The sequence below is a fragment of the Gouania willdenowi genome, chromosome 11 (genome assembly GCF_900634775.1).
Source record: "Gouania willdenowi chromosome 11, fGouWil2.1, whole genome shotgun sequence".
NCBI classification, from domain to species: Eukaryota; Metazoa; Chordata; class Actinopteri; order Blenniiformes; family Gobiesocidae; genus Gouania; species Gouania willdenowi.
In genome coordinates, this window is record NC_041054.1 from 19570642 (window position 1) to 19596840 (window position 26199).

The 26199-nt window shown below is 38.0% G+C and overlaps 1 protein-coding gene across 2 annotated transcripts; it reads left to right on the forward strand.

Annotated features, from left to right (window-relative positions):
* Positions 1-2492: 2492 nt before the first annotated feature.
* On the forward strand, positions 2493-26199 carry trak1b (trafficking protein, kinesin binding 1b). 2 transcript variants are annotated; one of them, XM_028461441.1, is made up of 18 exons: positions 2493-2649; positions 4018-4212; positions 6084-6160; positions 6258-6374; positions 7397-7497; positions 7583-7685; positions 9318-9396; positions 9502-9632; positions 9704-9778; positions 9868-10005; positions 10949-11025; positions 13233-13481; positions 13953-14230; positions 18267-18385; positions 20493-20709; positions 20789-20894; positions 23950-24075; positions 24956-26199. In XM_028461441.1, the coding sequence occupies exons 3-18, from the start codon at positions 6110-6112 to the stop codon at positions 25548-25550; spliced, it is 2562 nt and encodes an 853-aa protein (XP_028317242.1). In that variant the 5' UTR covers positions 2493-2649; positions 4018-4212; positions 6084-6109; the 3' UTR covers positions 25551-26199. The 2 variants fall into 2 exon arrangements, with proteins under 2 accessions (XP_028317242.1, XP_028317241.1); XM_028461440.1 differs by lacking the exons at positions 2493-2649; positions 4018-4212 and having other exon boundaries at positions 7363-7497.

The following is a 26199-nucleotide window of genomic DNA, read 5'->3' on the forward strand; positions in this document are numbered from 1 at the left end:
TGCCTCAGCAAAAACCTCCGTCAGATGAAACGCCTCAAATGGCTTCAAAATAAAAGTCGTCAGACTCAGCAGCCTCTGGACGTAAAACACGACATGATGTTGTATTTTGAAGAAACCAGAATCACACATGACATAATCAATATTTGCTGCTTATTGTAATCTCCTTGTTTGTTTATTTTTTAAATGATGCTAATCTCTTTTTGTTTGTTTGTTTTTTTATTGTTTGTAATGATATCCCTTTTTTAACCCATTTATTCCTGTGTATTTCTATATTTATTTTATTATTTTAGTTTTTAGTATGTTTCACAATCTTGCATTGTTTGTTTCAATACTCTCAGATAATGTTGTGCAATCTGCTCCCAAAATATTTTGGAGGTATACAGTAAATATCACTGCTTATTTGTTTGTGTGATCGCGGATTCTTTGAATCGTCATTGTATTTTTTTCCGTTTCTAATAACTAAATAAAGAATGTTGAACATTGTTTTTTATTTATTCTTAAAAGTTAAGATATGTCAACGTTTCATTTAACTATGTATTTATTAATCAAATAATATGTTGATATGTCTTAACTTTTAAAAAATAAAAGGAAAGATTTTCTTCACGTGTGCTTCTGGTTCCTTCAAAATACAATGTCATGTCTGAGGCCGTCGAGTGTGATGACTTATTTTGAAGCCTGAGGTCGTTTCATTTGACGGAGGTTTTGCTGAGACATGAGTCTGTTTGGTCCGATAAATGATAGGTTTTCCTGAGACTCGAGGATGTATTCAAATGCACACGGTACAGCGGGCCTGAGTCAGCAAAAGGCTGAATGATTTGGCATAGTATGATGTCATCACTTTATAAAGAAAAAATGCGTTCAGATTGGTTCCCAGATGTGAAGTGTTGTGTTGGGCTGAGATTTATGCAGCATCAGCACCACTCGCAGTTAAAGAGCCTGCTGGGACTGAGAGCATCATATTGATCACTGGAGCTCTGACTTTACCAATCTAGTGTGTACACCACCCTAAAGATTCAAACTGCTCTTTTCTTGCTTTAGTTTCCCTCCATCGTCTACATTTATGGGCTGAGATCTGTGCCACTAGAAACTGAAACTTGAATAGTTGGTATTGAATTTGAAAGTAACAACTTGAATTTGAATTTGCTGTTTTCAGACTGAATTAGTAACTTGTGTGAATCTGAATTTGAGAAGCAGAAATATATTGACTTTTTGGAATGTACTAAGATGTTTTTTTTCAGCAGGAAAAAATACAATTTCAAGTTGTTACTTAGAAATTCAATACCAACTATTCAAGTTTCAGTTTCTAGGGGCACAGATATCAGCCCATAAATGTGCAAGAGTTGTTCATATTTTTAGCAATAATTTCAGAAAAGTATTGCTGCCTCGCAGACTTATTTTATGCAGTTCTAGATGAATTTGGAGTTTTGTTGATCTCCATTTACGCTCAGCTCTTTTACAATCAGATTTCAAATTCTGCATTATCTCAATCCTTCTCCAAGGTGTTTTCTGTATGTTTGGTTTTCACTTAGTTTTGATTGGAGCCACCACATCTATGACATCACTGACTTTTGTATTAACCTCATCCAAAAGATCATCAACTGTCTCAGCACTCAATGTTGGTGTCATTGCTATGGCTTCCATAAACCGTGCACGTGTTGTCATGTATGTACCTTGTAGTGAAATTGAAATGCGTGCAGTGAATCTGAATTTGAGAAGCAGAAATTTGTTGATTTTTTTTTTTTTTCCAACAGGAAAAAATACAATTTCAAGTTACTAATTAGGTTTGAAAACAGTAAATTCAATTTCAAGTTGTTACTTTCAAATTTAATACCAACTATTCAATTTCAGTTTCGAGTGACACAAATCTCAGCCCATATACATTACCGGTTAAAAGTTTTAGAACACCACACTTTTTCCAGTTTTCAACTGAAAATGATTGTGTTATTGTGTCATTGTACTCTGAAATGAAAGAATAGAACAAATAAGCAATTTGAGATGAAAAAGAAATCATGGGATTGATGAACAATACTGTTCAGCTGATGCTCGTGAGGGTCTGGTACCACAGTGTGTTCCAACACTGCTTATATACAGACACAGGGGGTCGTAAGTAACCAAGAAAAGATGGAACACCTGTAGGAAATAGTAGCACCAGCTTTCAAGGCTGATTCAACCTTCATTGCTGCATAACAGCTTTAAATTAACGCACTTTGTGTTCCCTGAAAAAAGGCCTATTTATATAATTCTGAAATGTACATTATTTTTCAGTTTTGGGTAACTAAACCTTTTTTTAACCTCTGGCTGTTCAGTACTTACCTTTGTACCATTTCATGCCATTGCACGACTTGAATTGCAATAAATAACTGGAAAAATGAGGGTGTTCTAAAACTTTTGACCGGTATTGTGTACATTGCTCCGCCCCATCCAGGCGTCTCCATCTCAGCAGCCGATGGCCTCCGTCTCTCTGCACCTGTGACAGCTGAGCCAAGCTGGCCTCCCCAGCCCCAGCCCCAGACCCGGATCCTGACCCCGACTCTGAACCTGATCAGAGAAGGCGCGTCCAGGAGGAGCAGTATGTGAGCGAGGGAGAGCCCATCGAGCTCGACTCGCAGGAGGTGCCGCCTGACTGCAGGGACGCCGAGACCATCACAGGTGTGACCAACGAAGCCTTAAACTGATCTCTAAACTTTCCCACATAGCAGCAGTGTCTACACAGTGTCGCTCAGTAGAGCAGGGGTGTCAAACTCATTTTAGTTCATGGGCCAAATATGGACCAGTTTGATCAGATGTGGGCCACAGGTTTTAAGCAGAAAATTAGTCATTTCAACATTAATGTGCCCAATTTTGCATTTCCAGTTATAAATTAGATATTAAGTGTGGAAGACATCAACAATAGCTAAGAAATAAGTGACAGATACTTAAATGTGCTTTTATTGTAATTTTTTTTACAATTTTTTTTAATCAATTTGTATTTAATTTGGGGAGATTTTGTGGAACAATTTTGGAAAAATTTTGAGTTCTTTCAACAACAATTTACAACTGAATTAGTTGGTCATTTACACAATGATTCATGTTTGGAAGTGTCGCCCAGTACGTAAGACGTATCCATATATCGGCATTCTATTCGTACGAAAGAAGAAGTCACGTGACTATTCCGTGCGGTTAGGGTTAGTTAGTTCATAACGTAGTTTAGGGTTATAATAATAAATATTGTTCAAAAAACTATTTAAATTAAACTACTAGGATGACCCTACATCTGGACGTGTCCTCTTTTCACATTTTGTCCGGCCGGATTTTACAAACTTATAAAAATGTCCGGGTTTCCCAGGAACCCTGAACGTATCTCAGGAACACGTTCATTTAAATGACCGTAGCTCCACTTATATTTACTCTATCTGAGAAATTCCAGTAGTTTCTGAAAGCTAAATAATTGCTCTTTACAGGCAGTATCGTGTTATTACAGTAATTTACTCACACGTGATGGAATGATTAAATATGCTGCTTTGTTTTGATGAAATTTTGACAAACAAGGAAAAGAGAAGAGAGACTGAAGTCCAAGATGGATAGAAAGAAATGATGATTATTTAATGTTCTGTAAGCTTTTCAGTTTTTTGTTATAGTTTTAATTTTTAGGAGACGTTTCTCATTGTTTCAATAATTGATGGATTTTAAAAAGGTTTATATGAGATTTTTGAAGGACAGATTGCTATATATATATATACTGTATATGAAAATATAATTTTTTAATTCTTCGTTTCAAAGATAAATACATTTTTAAACCTTACAGACAATATTAACTTATTTATCTACTATATTGTATTTTGCTGATACAAGGTAGATTCAAGAAAACTTTGAGTATGTCGAGGTCGGCCCAGGCATCCTCTTTTTTGGAAATCAAAATATGGTCGCCCTAGCAACAACAAAAACAAAGGACAGATGCATATTAATCTCTCTCTCCTGAAGTGTCACAGTGAGACAGTTGAAATAGAAATGTGAATTTATTTTTTTCTTTTCATCCAGATGTGTGCATCAGCACCGACCTCCCAGAGTTTGAGATCATCAGTCTGCTGGAGGAGCAGTTACCCGTGTATCGCTTACGGGCCGACACCGTCTACGGCTACGAGCACGATGACTGGCTGCACACGCCACTCATCGCTGCAGACGCAAACTTCCATCTGACCGCCGAGCAGATTGAAGAGACTCTCAAATACTTCTGTGAGTAAATCTGGCTGCTCGTCAACACACAAAAATCATTCAGACCCAATGTTTCTTTCCAAATAACAACTATTGGATCATTATAAACCTTAATGTATCGACTGCTTTTTTTTTTTAGCATAAACTCAAACACTTTTAACAGGACGTTTTTGGATCAGATTTTAATCCTATTTGTATTTCATTTTTATTCTCATAAAATTGCGACATGATTCTCAATATATTATGACTTTAATCTCGAAATATATATGATTTTAATCGTGTAATTCCCAGATTTTTTACATTTTGTTTAATAATAATAATAATAATAATAATAATAATAATAATACATTTTATTTATAATGCACTTTACATTTGACGAGCAAATCTCAAAGTGCTACAGTAAAATGGCAATAAAAACAAAGAGTACCAAAAAGAGTACTTTTTGTTAGAAGAGAAAAATGAAATACTGCTGCACGTGATAAAGTTTTAGTATTAAATTGACCAACTCTACATGTTTATTTTAACTGATACATTGCATTTAAACAGTGTTGCAGATGCTGTGTATGGTCAGTGCTATGTTATATATACGTATGTAAGATATATTTATAAAACACAAGGTAGATTTTACAAATGTCACATGTTTTACAATTTGTTAAAAGTTGTTTGTTAGCTAGTAAAATAGCAAAATGATAATTTTCTATGAAATGTGGAAAATGGAAGTGTTGGGTAGTGAAGCTTAAACATTTCCTACCTTTTTAAGTTAATGATGGCCTTCTTTATTATATCTTACCTTCTAAATAAAGTGAAACCATGAAACTGTGGTATTTAAAGAGTAACTAAACCACTGCCTTCTGCTGACCTGTCACTAAGAGGTCAATTCAAAAAATTCCTTGATTATGGGCGTTACTGCTGTCCCAGTAAGACACGCTCACTCTGTCAGCCTATACCGCTGTTTGCAGAGACAGACTGTAATACACACAATGATGTGTCTGCACACACGCACACATAGCGAGTTCATAACATGTCAATACTACCACAGGCAAACCTGAACCTCACACAAAGCCTTACAGACACCACTCAGGGGCAAACAACTCTGCTCTTGCTCGCACACATCCTGTGGCAATAAGACGGACACACACGCAAGACAGACGTGAATACACTCATAGCATGATGTGTCTATAAATACACACATAGCTTGGTGAACCCTCTGATTAGCGCAGAATCTGCTCTTTATAGAAGCACAGAGTCACAAACACGGAACACGGTGGACTTCCTCATTGCCTGTCAATCATTGCTCACTGATGGCTGTCATTGGAGGAAACCCTCTCAGATTTTATAGGAGAGGCGGGGCCAACAGTAAAAGTGATGACGCAGGAGAATCCAGAAGAATCCCTTTCAGCCAATAGTAAAATTAAGTTGTGATAGTCGGCATTCAACCCTTAGTGGCCAGTATACCGGACATTTTACAGCTAAATACGCAAAATAAAATACCCAAATACACATGTAGTCAGCTGAAAAAAGTCAGTTTGGGGTTTAGTTACTCTTTAAGAAGTGCTTTTTTAACTAGTAGCCCTTCGAACTATACAGTACTTATGAAGTAGCTCACAGTTTAAGAAAGGTTGGTGACCCCTGCACTAATATGTTGTCATACTATGTAAATAAAAGCAGATTTAATTGTTTAATTTTCCCTGATAAGATTGCAAAGGCATCCCATAATGCATTCAATAACTTTGTGCAGCATGTCATTGATCGGGGCTCTGTTGTTATTCAGAGCTGAAAGCCTGAGGCAGCACAGCTAGCCAGTGTGCGCCATGGAAAACTCACACATACGCTAACATTACATCTGAGAGGGTGAGATGTGAGCTTCTTCCTGTTGGCGTGTGTCTCTACAGTGCTATGTGCAGACAGAGTGGGCCAAATGACCAAGACCTACAATGACATCGACGCCGTCACACGTCTGTTGGAGGAGGTGAGGTGGTCAGGTTGAGACTTTTCTCTTCTTTATCTAATCATCTAACGCCGTCTTTTTCTTTGTCCCATAAACATGGCATTGCGTCCACCAATAGAAAGAGAGAGATCTGGAGCTGGCCGCAAAGATCGGCCAATCGCTGCTGAAGAAGAACCGAACCCTGACGGAGCACAATGACTATTTGGAGGAGCAAGTGGGACAAATCACAGAAGAGGTACACACAGAGTGAAGCAGTGGTGCAAAATGAGCCAAAACATTACAAGTTTAAAGATGCTAGAGATGATGGTTTTTTAAAACTGATTAGATAAAATCATAGTGTAGGCCTCATAGATCAATGAGTCAAACATTTACTGCAAAAACGAAGGAAAAAAACGTTACAATTGCTGCTCGTAAGTTTGTTTTGGTCCCCTTTTATTGACATTTTCGGGAAAATTTTGCGCATTGCATTGTGGGATGTGGACTGGAATGCATTAAAAGGGTGCATAGACGTGTTTTTCCTTCATTTTTACTGTGTTTTCATGTGTTTTTAATCAGACAAGGAGAACAGTGATTCGTTTGACACCATTTTTGTTCCGGGTATTTGCCTCGATATCTGAATGAAGTCGTTTCCTCATCAGTTCACAAGCGATGTCGGGTCTCGCTGCATAGGCTGGTGTAGCATTAGCACGGAGTGCTAACAGCTGATGTGTGTGAACAAAGACTGTGGCTCCAAGCAGTGACTCCCAACACGATCGGCAGCAGAAAAAGTAGCGCAGTTTGGGCGTCCAGTAGTGCAGTTTGCATTTACATATATGGCAATTAAGTATAATATATATTCTATATTTTACAGCAGTGTTTGTTTTAGCTGCTGGATAGTTGGAGAGGGAGGAGCTCACATCCTAGGAGAGGAGGCGCATATCATGTCCATAATAGGCGGAGAGAGGATTGTCAGGGGGAGGAGTTTCCGTTAGGTGACGTCACCTGCCGGGCAAAATCCAACTTGCCTGTTTGGAGCTGACTTTTTACAAAATGTTAAATAACAAGGGAGGGAGGAAACAGAACTTTTTCAACTTTGGCCCTGTGAATGAGGCTAAGGAATGTATATCACTGTAGCAAAACCATTAGAAAGGGAATTTTTCATTATACCTCCCCTTTAATTTATAGATCAATGAGGCTTATGCTATGGATTTCTTGATTTTTAAAAAAGTGTTTGTGTCCTGCAGCTTTAAGAGCTCAACAGTTTGCGTGCTCCTGCAGGTGGCTCAGCTGCACCATGAACTGAACCTGAAGGATGAGCTGCTGCAGTTTTACACCAACGCAGCCGAGGAGAGCGAGGACGAGTCCAGCAGCTCCCCAACGTGAGCCGCGTTTACCATTTACCTTGTTATCGTGAGCAATCTTTACCTGAATTGATATTGTTTTTTATGTTCATTTGTATCAAAGGGGTAGGAAAAGCAGATTGGAGGCTTCAGGAGCCTTTGTGAGCGACACGCTGCAGAGAAAGCTCAAAGAACTGGAGGAGGAGAACTTGTCGCTGCGCTCAGAGGTAACTGTAACACACACATGCAGCATGAAAACCTATTGGTTATCAACACGAGCTGGATTTCCTCTTATCATGTTAACCGTACTACAACCAGTGTTGGGTAAGTTACTCTAAACTTGTAATATATATTTATTATATTACTAGTTACTGGGATACAAATGTAATATATTTGTATTACAATATTACTGTTTTTTAAAACGTAATACAGTGAGTTACACTACTTTTAGTTACTTTTGGTCCAGAACACTAATTATATCACACTGATAGTGTTCGAATAACATCGGTCTAAGTTTTGTTTCAAATACTTCTGTTGTTTCAGGAGCAGAAAGCTCTTTTTTGTTCCTCATAAATAATATTTAACTATAATGATCATCTTTTTCTCCTCAAATAATTGCAAACAGTGAGAAAACAAAGCAAATATGCACTTAAATTAAATATGCATGTAACTTGAGTTACTTTAATTGTAACTAGTAATATGTTACTACTTTTCATTTTTGTAATGAGTTACACTGCTGAGTTACCCTAAAAAGGATTATATTACTGTACAAAAATAACTAGTTAATCCCAACACTGACTACGACACTGGTTAACTTCTTATCAGGGTAAATCGCCATGGTAACTGATGCTGAACACCTAACATGGTGAGGAGCAGGTTGTGTCCTGGCTACGATATGATTAAAGCCCCGCCTCCTGACCAATCAGTTCTCTTGGTAAATTACCTTTCCATTCTTAGCAGATTCTGATTGGTGCAGATCTGACCGCTGCATTTAGGAAAGAATATTTATGGCCAAATTCATTATAATCCCACAATTTTACGCCTTTACAGTGTGCGTGCCAGGGTTGGGGTCAATTATAATTGTAATTGAAAAATGATGATGTAATTGTAATTGAGGTTAGATAATTCACTTTGTAATTGTAATTGCCATGAAAATTCTCTAAAAATTGTCAGTTATGATTTAATGAGGAACTACCCATACAGTATGTTAACAATTATTAAAATGTGTTTCATATCAAGCTTTCCCACATTTTAAAAAAGAAAAGAAAAATAAATCGAGTGCTATACTGACACAAAAAAGGCTCAGATACCCACACCAAAAATATTAAAACCTATATTTTCATTGATTATGAAGCCTAACAAGGTAACCAATAGATAGGAAAGAAATTAAATGATAGATATTAGTTTTTAGTGTATTTTACAGCTGATTTAGGACCCGTTATCTTAAGAGATGCTAACAGAAAGCTAACACAAGAATAAGGTTAACTTTTATTAGTTTATTTATTTCAGGCTCAGTAATTGTGATTAACTATAATTTAACTTTAGTAAATTGAGAACATAATTCCAATTGACTTTCTGAGGATAAAAAAAAAAAAAAAAAAAAAAAAAAAAATATTAGTTGAAATGTAATTAACAATGGATAATTGAAGACGTAATTGTAACTCAAAAATGTAATTGACCCCGAGGTTGGAATTATCTGGCTTAATTTAACGTGTTGATAACCAGCTTCATTGTACAGCTGCTCTGGGATTAAGAATGTTTGGTTTGGTGAAGTCTGCTAACGAAGAGATAACTCGGATATATTTATCCAGTTTTGTAGTATAGACCCATACTAATAAATCAGTGATGTCTGCATGCAGGCCAACCATCTCAAGTCAGAGACTGAAACGTACGAGGAAAAGGAGCAGCAGCTTGTGAACGACTGTGTCAAAGAACTCAGTGAGTTTCTTATGGTTTAACATTTTTTAAACTCTAATTTCTAGGGTTGTTTTTTATTATTATTAATAATGATAATTATAAACTGTCCCTTCACTGTACTTGCAGAGTTTTCCAGCCTGCAAATATCAGCCATTGCTGAGGAACTTGCACGAAAAACAGAGGACGCCTCCCGACAGCAGGAGGAGATCACACATCTTCTGTCTCAGATTGTGGATCTGCAAAAGAAGGCAAAATCTGTAAGAACAGAATTCCCCGCAGACAAATAATAACTGGCATTTTACTCTATCCTTAAATCATGTGTTTTCAGTTTGCAGTGGAGAACGAGGAGCTCTCTCAACACCTGCTGGCAGCTAAAGATGCCCAAAGACAGCTCACAGCAGAGGTATCCGTCTTTCTGTCAGTAATCCCTCTGCAGGGTATACTAAATAAACCTAGCTGTGAAATTAAAGTTCCGTCTTGTTTTTGCATCAGCTCCAGGAACTGGAGGAGAAGTACACCGAGTGCATTGAGATGCTGCACGAAGCTCAGGAGGAGCTGAAGAACCTGAGGAACAGGAACTTCCCTGCAGGAACGCTGCGGCGATACCACCCACTGGGACTGTACCCCATGGTCAGAGCCCGCATGACACTTTACCAGAGGCGGACTGGGAAAAAAACCCAACCCTGGCATTTTCTGTCCAGAGCAGTCCACTACTTTATCAGAGACGCCATGTAGACGCTGTTATTAAGTCAGTGATATTCAACATGTGACTCTTTGTCTTCATTTTTTATTACCCCAGAAAACCTTAAAATGGGCAAACTTTTTAACTCTTTTTTACATATTTCCTTTGGCCATTTTATGTCCCTTTTCAAAAAGTTCTACACTTTTTCCAGACTTTAGCTACCTTTTGCCAATAAATATCCTTTTTTTTCCCCTATTTTTTTGTCAATTTTTGCAAGTTTTTTAAAACATTTTCATCAAATGTTTGTCCTTTTTTTAATGTATTTGGACCACTTTTCATCCAAATAAGCTAACTTTAGCCCAATTAATACCACTTGTTTTCTTTTTTCCTACGTTTTGCCTCTTTTTGTTCCACATTTTTGCTCTTTTTCACTATTGTATGCCACATTTTGCCCATAAGCTGCCCTTTGTCATTACATACCACCTGGTTCCTCTTTATTTGCCCATTCTTGACTGCTTTTGATAAATTGCAATAATAATAATAATAATAATACATCAATTTTATATAGCACTTTTTTGGACACTCAAAGTCGCTTTCCAGAATTAAGGGATAATTCTTTCACTCCACACTTAGTGGTGGTAAACTACTATTGGAGACACAGACTGAATTCTAGTCACTTTTCACTCTTTTGGCACTTTTGAACCATTTTTGGCCACGTTACCATGTCTGCCTCCACTTGCTCATTAAAAAAAAACTACAACAATGTAGCGGACCGGAACGTCCCACTTTGGGTGGACAGTTCAGTATGCCAGATGGCCAGTCCACCCCTGCGCTTTACTGTACATGCTTTAATCATCTCCTCCTTCACCATATGGGGTCTTTGTATTCCAGGACTCTCTTGCAGCTGAGATCGAAGGAACAATGAGGAAGGAACTGAGCCTTGATGACCCCGAGTGTGAGGAACAAAAGTGAGTCAAGTGTTAACTGTTTGGAGCTCTATCTAATGTATTACAGCCCTAGTCAGAAAAAAAAGCGAATATGATAATAATTATAGTTCCTGCGCAGCAATGGTTGGGGGCCAGGCAATTTTTGGCAAACTCAGAGAAACAAACAGTGTAGGAAGATTTAAAAAGATGGCATTTTAATGTCTTGAATGCATTTTAATCCTTAAACTTGCAATTTCTGAGTGTCACGGAGTTAAATAGCAGATGTACATGTCACCTGCTGCTCCAAAAATTGACTAAGCCAGTCACCTGTGTGCAAGAAAGCAGCTGTTGGTATTTAAAGGCAGATTCCAAAAAGCTGGCAAAAATTATTTTGTAAGATTGTATCTAGGCAGCATGGAGATGTTGGTTGTTTTTATTAATTATTTATTGACTCCATGAGTGAAAAAACATGTATAAAAATGCCATTTTTGCATTGACTCAAAATTAAAAAATGCTGTGAAAAAATTCAGATTTTGAGATCAAATTCTGATATTTACAATGACTCCAAAAGTTCCTGGCAGCTTAGGGTGCTCGACCAATAATATTAATAATGAAAATGATAATAGTAATGATAAACATTATTGTTTTAATGAACCCACAAAACTAAAATGTAAACTTCAATTCTCTTAGCACTTACTGTTAATCCCGGATCATTTATTATTGATTGACATGTACAGTTTGGTGAGCTCATAGTCAGATGCATGATCAACCAGCTGTAGCAAGAATGAGTTACTGTATATCAATACTATTCCATTCAACTTCCCCCGAAGGTTTAACCACGGCCATTCTATGTACAATAAAGGAAAAACTGTGCTACCAAAATAATGTTGTAGGGAAATGATGTCGTATCAAATATCATTTACATTGGAAAAGATTTGGTCCAACCATAACACACAAGGGAGCTATAGCGAGCAATGTCTGTCCTAGACAACCATTGTTAGAACAGACTTTGTCTGACCATGAGAAAACAACTGTAGAGCATCATGATGAAATGAATAACGCACATTTTTTTGTAAATAAGTGGAGCTAAACAGTATTTTTATAGCTTTTTTTTCTCTGTCCTCTCCCGCTTGGTGTGGTACAAATACTGACCCTTGTATTTTCACTTCACGTTCCAATCAAGATCACTTCTATCATCATTATTATGATTAAAAATAATAATAATAATTGTTTGCTTTTATTTGTATTTTCCCACTCTCTCTCTCAATTCAATTTCAATTCAAATGAAATTTGAACAGCTTTATTGGCATGAGAAACAAGTTTACATTGCCAAAGCAAGTGTGACAGGCTATTGCTTATGCTAGGCTAATTCTAAAATTAACGCTAAACTAAAGCTAGTGCTAGATTAACGCTAATGCTAATATCAAGCTAATGCTAACGTCAACGTTAGGTTAATGCTAACGTCAACGCTAGGTTAATGCTAACGTCAACGTTAGGTTAATGCTCTCTCTCAAGTACCCCCTGTAGTGCAATTGCGTACCCCTAGGGCAGGGGTCTGCAACCTGCGGCTCTGGAGCCACATGTGGCTCTTTGACTCTTTTGCAATGGCTCCTTGTAGCGTTTAAAAAAATATGGTATTGATGATTAATGACAATAACTTCAAATAAAATTATTATAAAAGAATTGGTTACCCTAAAAATGAGACACATTGTGCAATAACTTTGCCACCATCCTACTTCACCTCCTGCAACATCTACAGATCATCAACTTTCCTGCACCTGTGGCTAACCTTAAGTTTTAAATCCCTGGTAAGAAACTAAACCAACAAAAACACTATTTTGGAAGAAAATAGAGATTTTAATTGTGTGGGAAAAGATTTATTTAATTGCCAACATGTCGGCTTAATATGCATAATGCATGCTTGATTTGTTGCAAGAAATTAGCTATTAGCATGTGTTGACCGACATGATCTCCCACATCATCAAATTCAAGTTATTTTTTTGTAGCCCTTCAAATCCATTAACTCATACAAGTATTTGATATTATTTTAACTGTATAGAATAATAACACTGTATTGTCTTTATTGAGAATGTTTTTTTTTTTGGCTCCAGGAGGACTTTAATCCAGGCGAGATTAGGCAAAATGGCTCTTTTGAGAGTAAAGGTTGCATACCCCTGCCCTAGGGGTACACTTACCCCCATTTGAGAAACACTGGTGTCGGCTGATGCTCTGCTTTAATCTGTGTTCAGAGTTCACAGGAGGCGAGTGTTTGAAACCGTCAAGAACGTAAACCAAACGGTCCGTCAGCGCTCACTCACTCCAACCAACTCCAACATCCCGGGCTCCAACCAGTCCCTGTCTGCTCGCACGTCGCCCCAGTCCAGCGGCCTTTCCACCCCCCACCCCAGCATCTATGGAGTGGACATGAGCGGCGACGGCGTTGCCCTTGACAACCGGACGCAAAGCATTCTGATGGAGACGGCGACCATCCGGGAGAGGTAAGGAGGTCAGAAGGATCATAGTCTGGTGCAGTATGTCAGAAACACCGTCTTCCTAAAATGAAAAGTTCTTGCCAAAATTGATTTTATTGTTTATTGGCTTGTTTAGGGGTCAAATAAGCCAGAAATATCGGGGTTACATTTTTCCCATCCCTCAACTTCTATAATCATTTTAATATGTACCATGATATTACTTATATACAAAAACATAGGTTTAGACACCAAGGTCATGATTGTATGCAACTTAGAAGGGTCATTATGTGGCATATGCAACCATTTTAAAAATGATGTCCTAAAACAAGGTTCAGCGGTGGGAAAAATTGAACCCCAATATTTCTGACTTATTTGACCACTAAACAAGCCAAAAAAACAATACAATTAATTTTGGCAACAGAAATGGCCAAAATGACACACGGCACCAGACTATCAAGTCTTTTTGTTGGGTTTGTCTGATTTAAACTCTATCAACAGTATGGAGGGCGTAGACAAGAAAGTGGGCGGTGTAGAGGACCTCCGTCTGGCCCTGCGCCGCCTGTCGCTGCGGCGACAGAACAACCTGAGCGAGAGGCGTTTCTTTGAAGAGGAGAGAGAGCGACGAAGAGGAGGCAATGTCAGCCTGCAGGACGGCCTGGGCCACGAGGGCATGTTGACCCCGTCTGAAAGCATCATGTCCCTTGGAAACCTCCACCTGTGGGCCACGCGGGGGCCCTACCTCCCCGACAAGCTTCAGATCGTCAAACCGCTCGAAGGTGAGGCAGAAAAGGAGCGTGGCAGGGAGAGGAGAGAGGTCGGGATGAAGAAAGGGAACAAGAGGAGCTGGGAGGGCGTGGGGGGTGTAACCCAGCACGGCCACATAGAGGAGGAGGAGGAGGAGAGGGAGAGAGTGAGAGTGTGGGCCTGGATCAGGAAAACTGGAGCTGGGATAGAGAGGGAGAGAGGGAGGAGGTGGGTGAGAGACAGAGGAGGGAGCAGGAAGGGGAGGAGTCTGAGGGAGAGGAAGGAGAGGCCTCTGTCACTGATGCTCTTTAACTCTCTGTGGTCTGTGATGCATCATCATCATCACAAGTCAGGCAGCTTCGCATCAGCACGCAGTTATTACATGGACACACAGCCCCGGGGCTGGCTGTAGACACCACGGTTGGGCTCAGCCATAATTGTATTCGCGTAATTGATAATCAATTACAATTATGTCGTGTTTGAGATTCTTTCCAGAAGGGGGAAAAGAAAAAATAGAATTAATTATATAGACTGTCTGGAGATTTGCGCCAACCACAATGTGTGTAAAATATACAACTAGAAAAACACTCGGAGAGTGCAGACCTCCACCAAGTGATTTATTAAACCACAGTGCACCATTTTATTTGAATGGTGACATTTATTCTACCGGGCGGGACATACACACAATGCACTTCTCTATCACTACTACATTACCCATAAGCCACAGCGCTTAAAGGAGCAGGCTCAGGCACAGCTCACATCCACCCATCTTGTGATTTCCACGAGTGGTATTTTCTCATTTTTGGTAGTCCAGAACATCACCAAAAGCCGACTCAGCATATCGTACACGGCGCATTGCCTGATGTTTTTGTTCTCTTTTTGTACGATTGGTTTTTGGCACGTTAACATCCACAGGCTTATTTAGAACTGGCAATGTCGACATCAAACATGTTCAAATGTTCTAATACTGTATACCAGTGTCGTCACTGTACGGGTTAAACATTACCTCTGGCAAGAGCAGAAGCTGCGCAAGGCGCACAGCGGAGGTAATAATGCAAAATGTTGTAAATTCATGATAAAATCAGGCCGGCGGCCGCTTTGCTGCAGTACCATACATAAACTGCTGGGTGCAGTGTCGCCTCACCATTCACACTGTGAAAAAGAATTGAGCAACAGAGGAAGAACCAACCTAAAGTCTCAAAAGTTTCAAGTATATCCAACTGCAGCCACGGGTACAGTACAAGCACGCCCCCTACAAACCAACCCCCCCTACAAAACACGCTGTGAGCCGTTAAGAAACACCCACATGTGCGACGGTGGCCGGTGAAGCAATTTTTCAATGTAACCTTGAATTTAGCCAGGAAGTGGAGGTGGTAGCAGTTAGGGTTAGTAAAAAAAGAAAAGTAAGTATTGCAAAGTTCAAAATTTTCCAAAACAGTGGAGGCAGAAGCAGTTGAGGTTAGTGGAAAGGTTTATGTGGTGGGTCGATGGGGCGTATTATGTATGGGGGGATGGTTAGTACGGAGTGTGGTTTGTAGCGAGACCTTTCTCAAAAGTTTGGGACCATTTCACTGAAAACATATACTACTTAAACTAAAAAGAAAACTTATACGACACACCTGAGGTAGAACTAACATCTGTGACATGAAACTAACAGTAATAAGTTAGAATCAAAGCAGCACATGTACATTATATAAAGAATTGTATTGTTTCGCATTAATTTAGGAAAACTGTAATGAACACTTTTGCGTATGCTCCAATAGTAATTAAATTGTAATTGAGTTCAGATAATTGACTTAGTAATTGGAATTGCTATGAACATTCTACAAAAATTATCAATTATTATTTAAAGCAAAACTGGAGAACCACGTTACAGTTCTACACATACAGTATGTAGTTAACAATTATTAAAACATGTTTTATATTCAGCTTTCCTTCATTTTACCATAAAAAAAAAAAAAAAAAAAAAAAAGATTAAATCTTGGAATATGCTGACACAAAAATGGCTGAGATGCCCACACCAAAAATATTAAAATCTATATTTAAATTGATTAGGAAACCTGACAAGGTAACCAATAGATAGGAAAGAAATTAGATGATAGATATTTGTTTTGATTTAGGACGCGTTACCATAAGAGATGCTAACACAAGAGGAAAGTTAACTTTTATTAGATTATTTATTTCAGGCTCAGTTATTGTGATTACAGTTGATTGAAATGTAGTAATTGAGAATGTAATTGCAATTGACTTTCTCAGGATAAAATAATAATTGTAATTTAATTGTGATTAGGGAAAAAAAAATGCTGGTAATCGTAATTGAATTGTAATTGAACATAGATAATTGAAGACGTAATTGTAACTGAAGAATGTAATTGACCCCAACTCTGTCACACACGCTCCTCACAGGCTTGTTTTGCTGGCGTTGTACTGAAAAACATCACTGCAGCCCTTTGTCGCCCCCATGTGGTTAATTTTAGATTTCACTTCAAATGTATTTTTCTGGCTTTTGCTGCCCCCTGCTGTTTGTAGTAAAAATAGTCAATAATAGTTTAAACCCTGTTCAAATTAGATTATGACTTGATGCTGTGTTCAAGATGTCATACTAACGTACTACTCATACAAAGTCTGACTGAGTATGTACTGCATTCACATTAGATAGTGTTAAAAGATCGAGTATGCGAGAAATACCCAGATGTATACTATATCGGTATAGTTTTAACGTACGCGCTGTGGGCACACTAGTCATGCTCAACCGTCTCATGATGAATTGCGAGCGGAACATAAAATCATTCTGGGACCTGTGTCACGTACTGAGTTTATAACCTAACCCTAACATAATCCATTAAATAAATAAAACACGCGTCCGTTCACTTTGAAAACAAAAAAAACCAAAAATGAATTATTTTATTAAAGGAAAATTACATTTTTTCCGGTAGTGTGCATGTGTGCGCATGCACATACACAATCTCAGTACGATGGGCACTTAGCACATGACAAGCTCAAAGTTATTTTCTAAATAAAAGCTTCTCTTTTTGTCTTCCATTAGTTTTTAATGCTTTTGTAAATTATGCTCTTGTTTTGAAGTTGACAGGAAGTTTAGTCGGTAGCACAAAGGCGGGTCTCGTAAAATCTCCAAAATGTCGGCATAAGTTTTATGGATCAAATGAGCACATGTTGATATTCTACTTGGTCACTTTCTCACTTAAAATGTTTTCAGAACTTTTAAAAGTGGCCAATCAACAGAGGTATTTAGCCTCCGTGTGCTTCAGGTTTTTGTCATTCCAAATGCATCTTGGGAAACTTTTGAAGTATACATCAGTGGGAATGCTCACCATCCTAATCATACTAACAGTATATAGTTGACAGTATATACTCATTGAGTGTGTAGTGTATAGTTTGTTAGTATGCGATTCCAACACAGCCCAACTATTCCTTATATTTCTATTAACCACACCTCTAATCAGTTTAGATTTATTTGTGCATGTTTGTCCCATTAATGCCTTATTCTGTTCTTAGCAGTTTTTTTTTCTTTTTCTTTACATTATTTGTGTTTGTTTTCTCTGTTTTTACTGCTTTAAACATTTTTGTTGCTCTGTCCATCTGTTAATAAAACACGTCTCAGACTCATCAGTGTGTCATTTCATGTTCACAGTAATTCTCTGCCTTTTGTCATTTGTGCGTCTTTCATTTGTTCTGACTCACGTCTTATTTGTTTCAAAGTTTGATTATCGTGCTGACATTTATTAGCGCAACGTCTTCTTTATTGTGGTATTTAGTCAAGTTTATTATAGTAACCGTCCATGATAGTTGTTTTTCAGAAGCAATGATATAATAAATATATTATAACATTATAGTTTAACCTCCAAACAGGATAACATTCACATAGTTACCAACTGTATAGTTTAATTATTTTATTAAACTATCTATTATTGGTTATAAATCTGAGATGTGGGTAATGCTACCACTCTAGTTTGAGCTTGTAGTTGTTGTCGTCCTGGTCCTGGTCCTGGTCCTGGTCCTGGTCCTGGTCCTGGTCCAGCGTATAGCAGCTCTTCCTTCTCCCACCAGGCTCTGCCACCCTGCACCACTGGCAGCAGCTGGCACAGCCTCACCTGGGCGTCATTCTGGATGCCCGACCAGGAGTGGTGCCCAAAGGCTACAGACCGCTGGAGTTGGAGCTGGAGCAGGTCTGTAATCATCATGTCCTCATCAGCTGTGTTCAATGCCAACATGTACGTGAGCCATATGGATATGTTGGGTCTGCATTTAATATAGAGTGAATGCAGACAAAAGGAAACAAGGTTATTATATTTATCTAAAATACATGATTTTTATGTTATATCTAGCTAATATCATTTGTTTTTAAGTTATATTCATATAAAGTATTTAGTTTTTATGTAATATTTATTTAAAATATTTTGGTTTTGTTATTTTATTTATCTAAAATATTTTTTTATATTATACTTGTCTAAAATATTTAGTTTTTATAAATTCATCTAAAATATTTCTTTAATTTTATATATCTAAAATTAAAAATTATTTTGGTAAATTAATCTAAAAAAATTGTTTTTGTATTTATGTAAAATATTTAGTTTTTACTATATTTAACTAAAATATTTTTATTTTTTTTATTTATCTAAAAAATGTTTTTATATTACACTTACCTAAAATATTTTGGTTTTATATTATATTTATGTAAAATATTTTGTATGTTATATTTATGTAAAATATTTTATTTATCTAAAATGTGTTTTCATGTTGTACTTTTCTAAAATATTTTGTTTTTAATTTATTTATATTAATCAAAAATAGTTCGCTTTAATATTTATGTAAAATATTTAGTTTTTATGTTTATCTAAAATATTTTGGTTATTTTATTTATCTAAAATATGTTTTTATATTATACTTAAAATATTTTGAGTTTATATGATATTTATGTGAAATATTTTGATTTTGTTTTTTGACCTAAAATATGTTTTTATGTTAATATACTTATCTAAAATATTCAGTTTTTTTTAGTTATCTAAAATATGTTTTTATATTATATTTCTGTCAAATAATTTGTTTTGATGTTATTTACCCAAAATATGTTTTTATCTTATGCTTAAAATATTTAGATTTATTATACTAACAAACTCTAGTGTAATGTGATGTATAGAATGCTAAGTGGGTTGTGGCTTCTCCTGTTTCTACAAGTGCTTATTGTGTTCATTGTGTTATTGTCAGTATCTACAGTATATTTGCATAGTTGCACACGTTCACATATTGCCAGTAGTTAGGCATTAAACTTGTGCTTTCTCTGCGTATTTATATGAGAAAAACAAATAGAACAACATGGGTGGAGGGACAGATTTGTTCAAATTTGGTAAGATATTAATAAAAACTTAGCCTTTGCATTTAGGAATAATAACACATCTGCCCTAATCCCAGAGGTGGACTGGCCATCTGGCATACTGGACATCGTCCCTAAGTGGGCCGGTCCGGTCTGTTTTGTTTTTTGACGAGTGAGTGGAGGCAGACATGGTAACGGGTGGCTAAAAATAGTCCAAAAGTGGCAAAAACGTGGCAGGAAAATATGGAAGAATGACTAAAAGGGCCTAAAAGCAGTCAAGAGTGGCAAAAAATAAATAAAAATGGGCAAATAAAGAAAAACCAGGTGGTATGTAATGGCAAAGGGATGGGCAAAATGTGGCAAACTATAGTGAAAGAGGGTTAAAATGTAGGGAAAAAATGGAAACAAGTTAAATTTATTGGGCAAAAGTTAGCTAATGTTAATGAAAAGTGGCAAAAAATATTAAAGAATGGACAAAAATTGCATAAAAGTGCCAAAAAGAATTTGCAAAAATTGACAAAAAAAATGGGTATTTATTGGCAAAAGGAAGCTAAAATCTGAAAAAAGGATCAAAATTGGGACAAAGGAAATATAGGTTAATAGGGGTTAAAAAGTTTCCTCCTTTTAAGATTTTTTGAGGGAATAATAATTAACATTAAGACATAAAGAGCCACATGTTGAGCATCATTGACTTAATAACGACTTCTACATTGTGTCACTGATAATGATAATGTAGTAGTGGGCTGGGCTGGACACAAATTGCCAGGGACACATTTTTGTCCCAGTCCATCCCTGCCTATCCCAGTATTATACCAAGCTTGATGAGGTTTTTAACTTGTGTCTTAGGACCCAAAAGTATGACCTCAGCATATTTGCCTGGTCAAAAAGACCAGGTTTTTCTTATTTCTGGTTATATGTTTACGGTTTGGCAACATTGTGTGTATTTCTGGGCCTGAGCACAGGTTTACCCATGGGGTGGATTTGAGGAGGAGGAACCAGGAGACCAGTACTTCCAAAACCTTCCCACAACTTCTGCTTCCACCACGCCAGCTGCACCCTCCACCTCTAGTACAGGTGACCCCAACATCACCACCACCCCCCTGAGGCATTTAACATCCACCCTGGCCCCTCCTTCTCCACCCTCTCCATCGCCACATCTGAGCAACACTGACGCTCTGGGTGAGGACCGCATGCTGTCTGTACACAAATGGAAGGTGTCGTCAGGCTTTGTGTGACGCTCTGTCGGTCCATGTTTCAGCTGCATATTACCCTGGCAAATGTATGGCCCACACCAGCTCCACCTACACCTTCACAACCTGTAGAATCCTGCACCCCACGGATGAGCAGACACGGGTTACACCCAGGTGAGTAGTCACACAAAAACAAAGCAGCCCAGAGTCTTTTCATAATAGTTGCTTAGTCCAAGGGTTCTCAACCTTGGGGTCAGGACCCCATTTGGGGTCATGACACACTAGGAGTGGGTCACCAGACGTCTTCAAGAATTCAACAATTCGAGCCCATTTTTGCTTAGTTTTTTAACCTTTTTCTGCATTTTTCCCTTTCTAATGCATTTTTGCGACATTACTGGCATTTCTTCCACTTCTCCATGAATGTTCAATGCCTTTTCTGCACATTTTTTCCACTTTCAAGACATTTTCGGCACTTATATAAACCTTTTCCACCACTGTTCCCACCTAATGTTGCATATGTTGACGTGTTATTGTCACTTTTAACCTCTTTTCACCATATTTCATATTTCATTTTTAATTGAAAATTTCATGATCTGTTATGCCCAGTTATTTGCCAATTTAAACCAATTGTTCTAGTATTGACACTTCAAACCACTTTTCTGTCTGTTTTCGGCCACTTTAATTTGCAACTTTTAACCATTTTTTGTGGTTTTAAAAACCCCATTACACCATCCTTTCCATTATTTTTGGTCACTTTTAACCTTTTTTTTTTCTGATTAAAACAAGGATTTACTTATTTAAGATGACTATAAACTATGGTGCAAATAATAATAAACTTCTTGGACAACAGTGGAAATTATTCTGATAAATAAATAAATGTGTTTATCACAGATTCATAGAACATGTCTCCAAAAAAGTTAAGGCAGAACTTTGCCACAATTGTGCCAAAGTTTTCCACACGTTTTGGAACAAGTGTGTAACTGTAATATGTCAGTTAAATTGATTCCAATCATTATTAGTCTTATTAATGTACTGGCCTGTAAATGAGATTCTGTGTAAATAAAATAATAATATAATAATAATGCATTAGATTTATTTAGCGCTTTTTTGGATACTCAAACGCTTTACATGCATTATTCTTTCACTCCACAAAAGAACAACAACAACAATCTGAAAGTTATATTTGAGATTGGGTAAATTCTCGCGTGTTTAAAATCGATCATGGAAACCGTCTCCTATTCTGGGCGACTGTGGCTCAGGTGGTAGTGGGTCGTCTTCTGATCGAGAGGTTGGGGGGTTCGATCCCAGTACCTGACTATGTGTCGAAGTGTCCTTGGGCAAGACACTGAACCCTAAGTTGCTCCCAGTGGTCGACTAGCACCTTGCATGGCAGTCCTGTCCTGCTGGTGTGTGAATGTGAGAGTGATTGGGTGAATGAGCTGATATGTAAAGCGCTTTGAGACTGCTTCAGTGTGGGGATAAAGCGCTATATCAAATCAAGTCCATTTACCATTTACCATTCTAAGATAAAGCAGCTCCTTTAAGCCACTTAAGCTCGACTCAATCCAAGGCCAGACAGAGAACCAATCAATCAGTGAGAGTTGGCACACAGTGAGCACTGATTGATTCTTTGAAGGCTCCAGACCTCTGCAAGCTGCTGTTCAATAAACTCCTCTCTGTCAGTCCGTCAGGCTCAGACATACAGTAAGCCCTCGTAGGCCCTCGATCTAGTTTAGTGTGACATCCAAAGTAAATGCGCAAAATGACCGTAAAATACTCAAAAACAGCTAAAATACACACGAAACAGTAGAAAAACACAAATGACTCTTAAAAAAAACATACACTTTTACGGAAAAATACACAAAAGTACCGTTTAAAAACAATACAAGGAATTTAACTTGGTGGATGGAGCGAAGAACAAAAAAAAACAAGACAAAAAACAAACCAGAAACACTATAATAATAATAATAATAATAATAATAATAAATGTAAAGGCTGGGTATATACATACAGTATATACAAGTGCTGCATGTAATATTGTCTAAAAGTACAACACAAAATGACAAAAAAATACCACACACACACACACACATGATTAGTACAAATAACTTAATGTAAATGAAAAATATTCAAACAAAAACACACAAAAATTATCCCGAAAACACACAAAATGACTCATAACGCGTAACACAACAAAAATACACAGAATGATAGAAAAACATACATAATAATAAAAACAACTAAAATACACAAAGTGCCACAAAGGACAACAATAATACAGTAAAACACAGAAAATGACAACTGAAATTATAGAAAAATACAGAAAGTCCTTTGTTCTTTCCTGTGTTAATGATCAGATTGGTCTGTATTTTAAATGCTGACATGAATGTTGATCATGTGACCCTCAAATCAGACAACAACATCTTTGTGGCCCCCGCTGTGATAAATGTTAGTGAAATGTTTAGTCCAAAATATTAGAGCGGTTGTTTGACCCTTGTTGACCCTTGTTTGGGTACAAGTGATGCAGTGATGCTGATCAGGGCCAGATTCTAACCAGCAACCTTCTGCTTAACTGGCCAATCGGAAGTGATCTAAATTAGACCAGAGGTGTACAGAGTACTGATATATCCTACTCAAGTAGAAGTACTGTTACTTGATTGAAATTATACTCAAGTACAAGTACAAATAAGTCATACATAGAGTGATCAAGTACAAGTAAGAAGTAACTCAATCAAAAAGTACGGACAACCCCCGGTGCTGTTGGTACAGTTACCGAAGTACAAGTACGTAGCGTCTTAGGGTTAGGTCATAACCCAATATCGCAACAATATTTAGGGTTAGGTTTAGGGTAAGGTTTAGTCTTGGTCACGTGACCTAAACTAGCCACTGCCGGCAAAAAATACATGAAAACATCTTAAAGAGACTAAATGTAAAAGTGAAAATGAACAGTGCAGTGAATTGTGGTAGCTAACCTTGTATTTCTGATGTTTAGTGTGAGCCTCCTGCATGTGTTTGACTAAACTTCACAGCGTACTGAGACGGGATCGTGTCCAACGTTTAGTCAGTGATCTGGGAGACGGTGGGAGTGGGTGCGAGATGATTGGTGCAGGTGGGCCAAACGCCCTCAGAGCACGACGACTTCTGTTCACAGCCCAGCGATGAGATGACGATGTGAAAGTGCAGCATGAAGACTCACTGCTCTGTTTCTTTTGTCATCTCCTCCCTCTAGTGTGAACCCCATCCCTGCATCGTCCTCCTGTGTGATGACCAGTAGCCTACTGGGAACTCCTGCTGTGACTCCCTGCACTCCTCGCAGACTCAGCCTCAGGCCATCCGAGTCCTCGACCAACCTCAGGCAAGAAGAGCCTTCACTTCCAGCTCTTTTTTTTAGCATAGAACATTATCAGAGACAGGATCAGTGATGTAAAACCAAGAAAAAAGCTAGAAATGTATACATGTAAACATACCAGGGTTGGGGTCAATTATAATTGTATTTGCGTAATTGATGATAATTACAAATGTCATAATTGTAATTTCAAAATATGTTGCTGTCCTGATCGTAATTAAATTGTAATTGAGATGAGATAATTAACATTGGAATTGTAATGGCCATGAAAATTCTATAAAAAATGTCATTTATAATTAAACGCAAAACTAGGCAACCATGTTACAGTGCGATGTACAGTAGTACTGTAGTTAAAAATTATTAAAATATGTTTCGGATCAAGCTTTCCCACATTTTACTGTTTCAAAAAAAAAAATGAATTTGAGGATTATACTGACACAAAAAAGGCTCAGATGCCCCCATCAAAAATATTAAAACCTATATTTTCATTGATAAGGAAGCCTAACAAGGAAACCAAGAGATGAAAAACAAATTGGATGATTGATGATATTTCTTTATTATATTTTACAGATGATTTAAGACATGGGTCAAAACTGACCCGTTGTCATAAGAGATGCTAACAGAAAGCTAACACAAGAGGAATGTTACGTTTTATGGGCTTATTTATTAATGGTGTGAATAATTGTAATGTCATTGTGTTAATTGAGAATGTAATTGTAATTCATTTCAGGGGGAAAATAATGTTTGTAGTTTTATTTATAATTTTAAAAAAAATTCTGTTCAACGTAATCATAGTTGCATTGTAATTGAGCATAGATAATTGAAGACGTAATTGTAATTTAAAAAGGGAGTGCCAGAGGGTGAACTTTTCTCCATTGTGTTTTTGCAGAGATGCGACCCGCACAACCAGCACCTCGTTGGGGTTAGTGCGCCTCCTTCAGGAGAGAGGAATCTCAGCAGCCATGTATCACCAGAGCCAGGCTTCTGGGGACCAACAAGGCAGCCACGGAGTCCTGTTCAGCACCTCTATCGCCTCCAACCAGCCACTCCAACCTGACCCTCTGCGTTCTTCCACACCACCCAACTCCCCCACCACCCTGGGAGCATCGGGTGTGGCGGTCTCTGAAGGTTTTGACTTCAAGAGTCCATCTTATGACAACTTCCTGGCGTCCAAACCTGCGCGTTCCATTCTGAAGGAGGTGACGGGACGCTCGAGGGGCAGGCAAAGAGGGCGGGACTGTGAAAGTCAGACAGATGTTAGCGTGACGGTCCACAATCTCAATCTGCTGGACAAGGTGAAGCTGCTAGGTGTGGGCGGAGCTTCAGGGGGTAGAGCCATGAGTCCCGCCCCTATCCTGGGACCTTTAGGTGGGCTGCACAGATCTGGATCTCCTTTCGGGCCTGAAGGTATGAGGAGGAACCGGACTTATCCTGCGGCAGTAGGAGCCAGCATGGCCATGAAGGCCCCGGGGCCACAGGAGTAGGTTAGACTGCTGCTGGTCAGCTGAAGAGGAGGAACAAGATTCATATTGTATGCTAACACGTAGCCCTGCTGAACAAACTTTCACTCATGAACAAAGTCTTTAAGTGTTTAAAGAAAAGCTAAATAAAAAAGTGGATGATACCCTTTAGGTATGTAGCCATACTCATGCACTGTTATTTAGTAAATGTCTCAATCGCTCCAAAGTCACGTTGCTACGGTGGCCGTAAAAGCTCTCAACACAACACAAAATGACAAACGCCACAACGCAACACAAAACGAAAGTACACACAAATACACACTGTGTTGTGTTGTGAGCTCTCAGGGCGTTTTTTCTTTGTGTTGCCCTGAGAGTTCACAACACAGAATGACTAGCGCCACAACGCAACAGAAAAAGAAAGCGCACTCAAATACAAACGTCATGACACAACGCGTAAGCTGATAACGCAACACAAACGCAGTTCGGTAAAAATCCACAGAGAAAAGTGACGATAACAGAGATAATCGATACTTTCACGGGCCTGATCCTTTCCATCACTCTTCTTTGTGGATTTTTACCGGACTGCTTTTGTGTTGTGTTGTGGGGTTTGTATTTGTGTGCGCTTTTGTTTCCTGTGGCGTTTGTCATTCTGTGTTGTGTTGTGAGCTTTTAC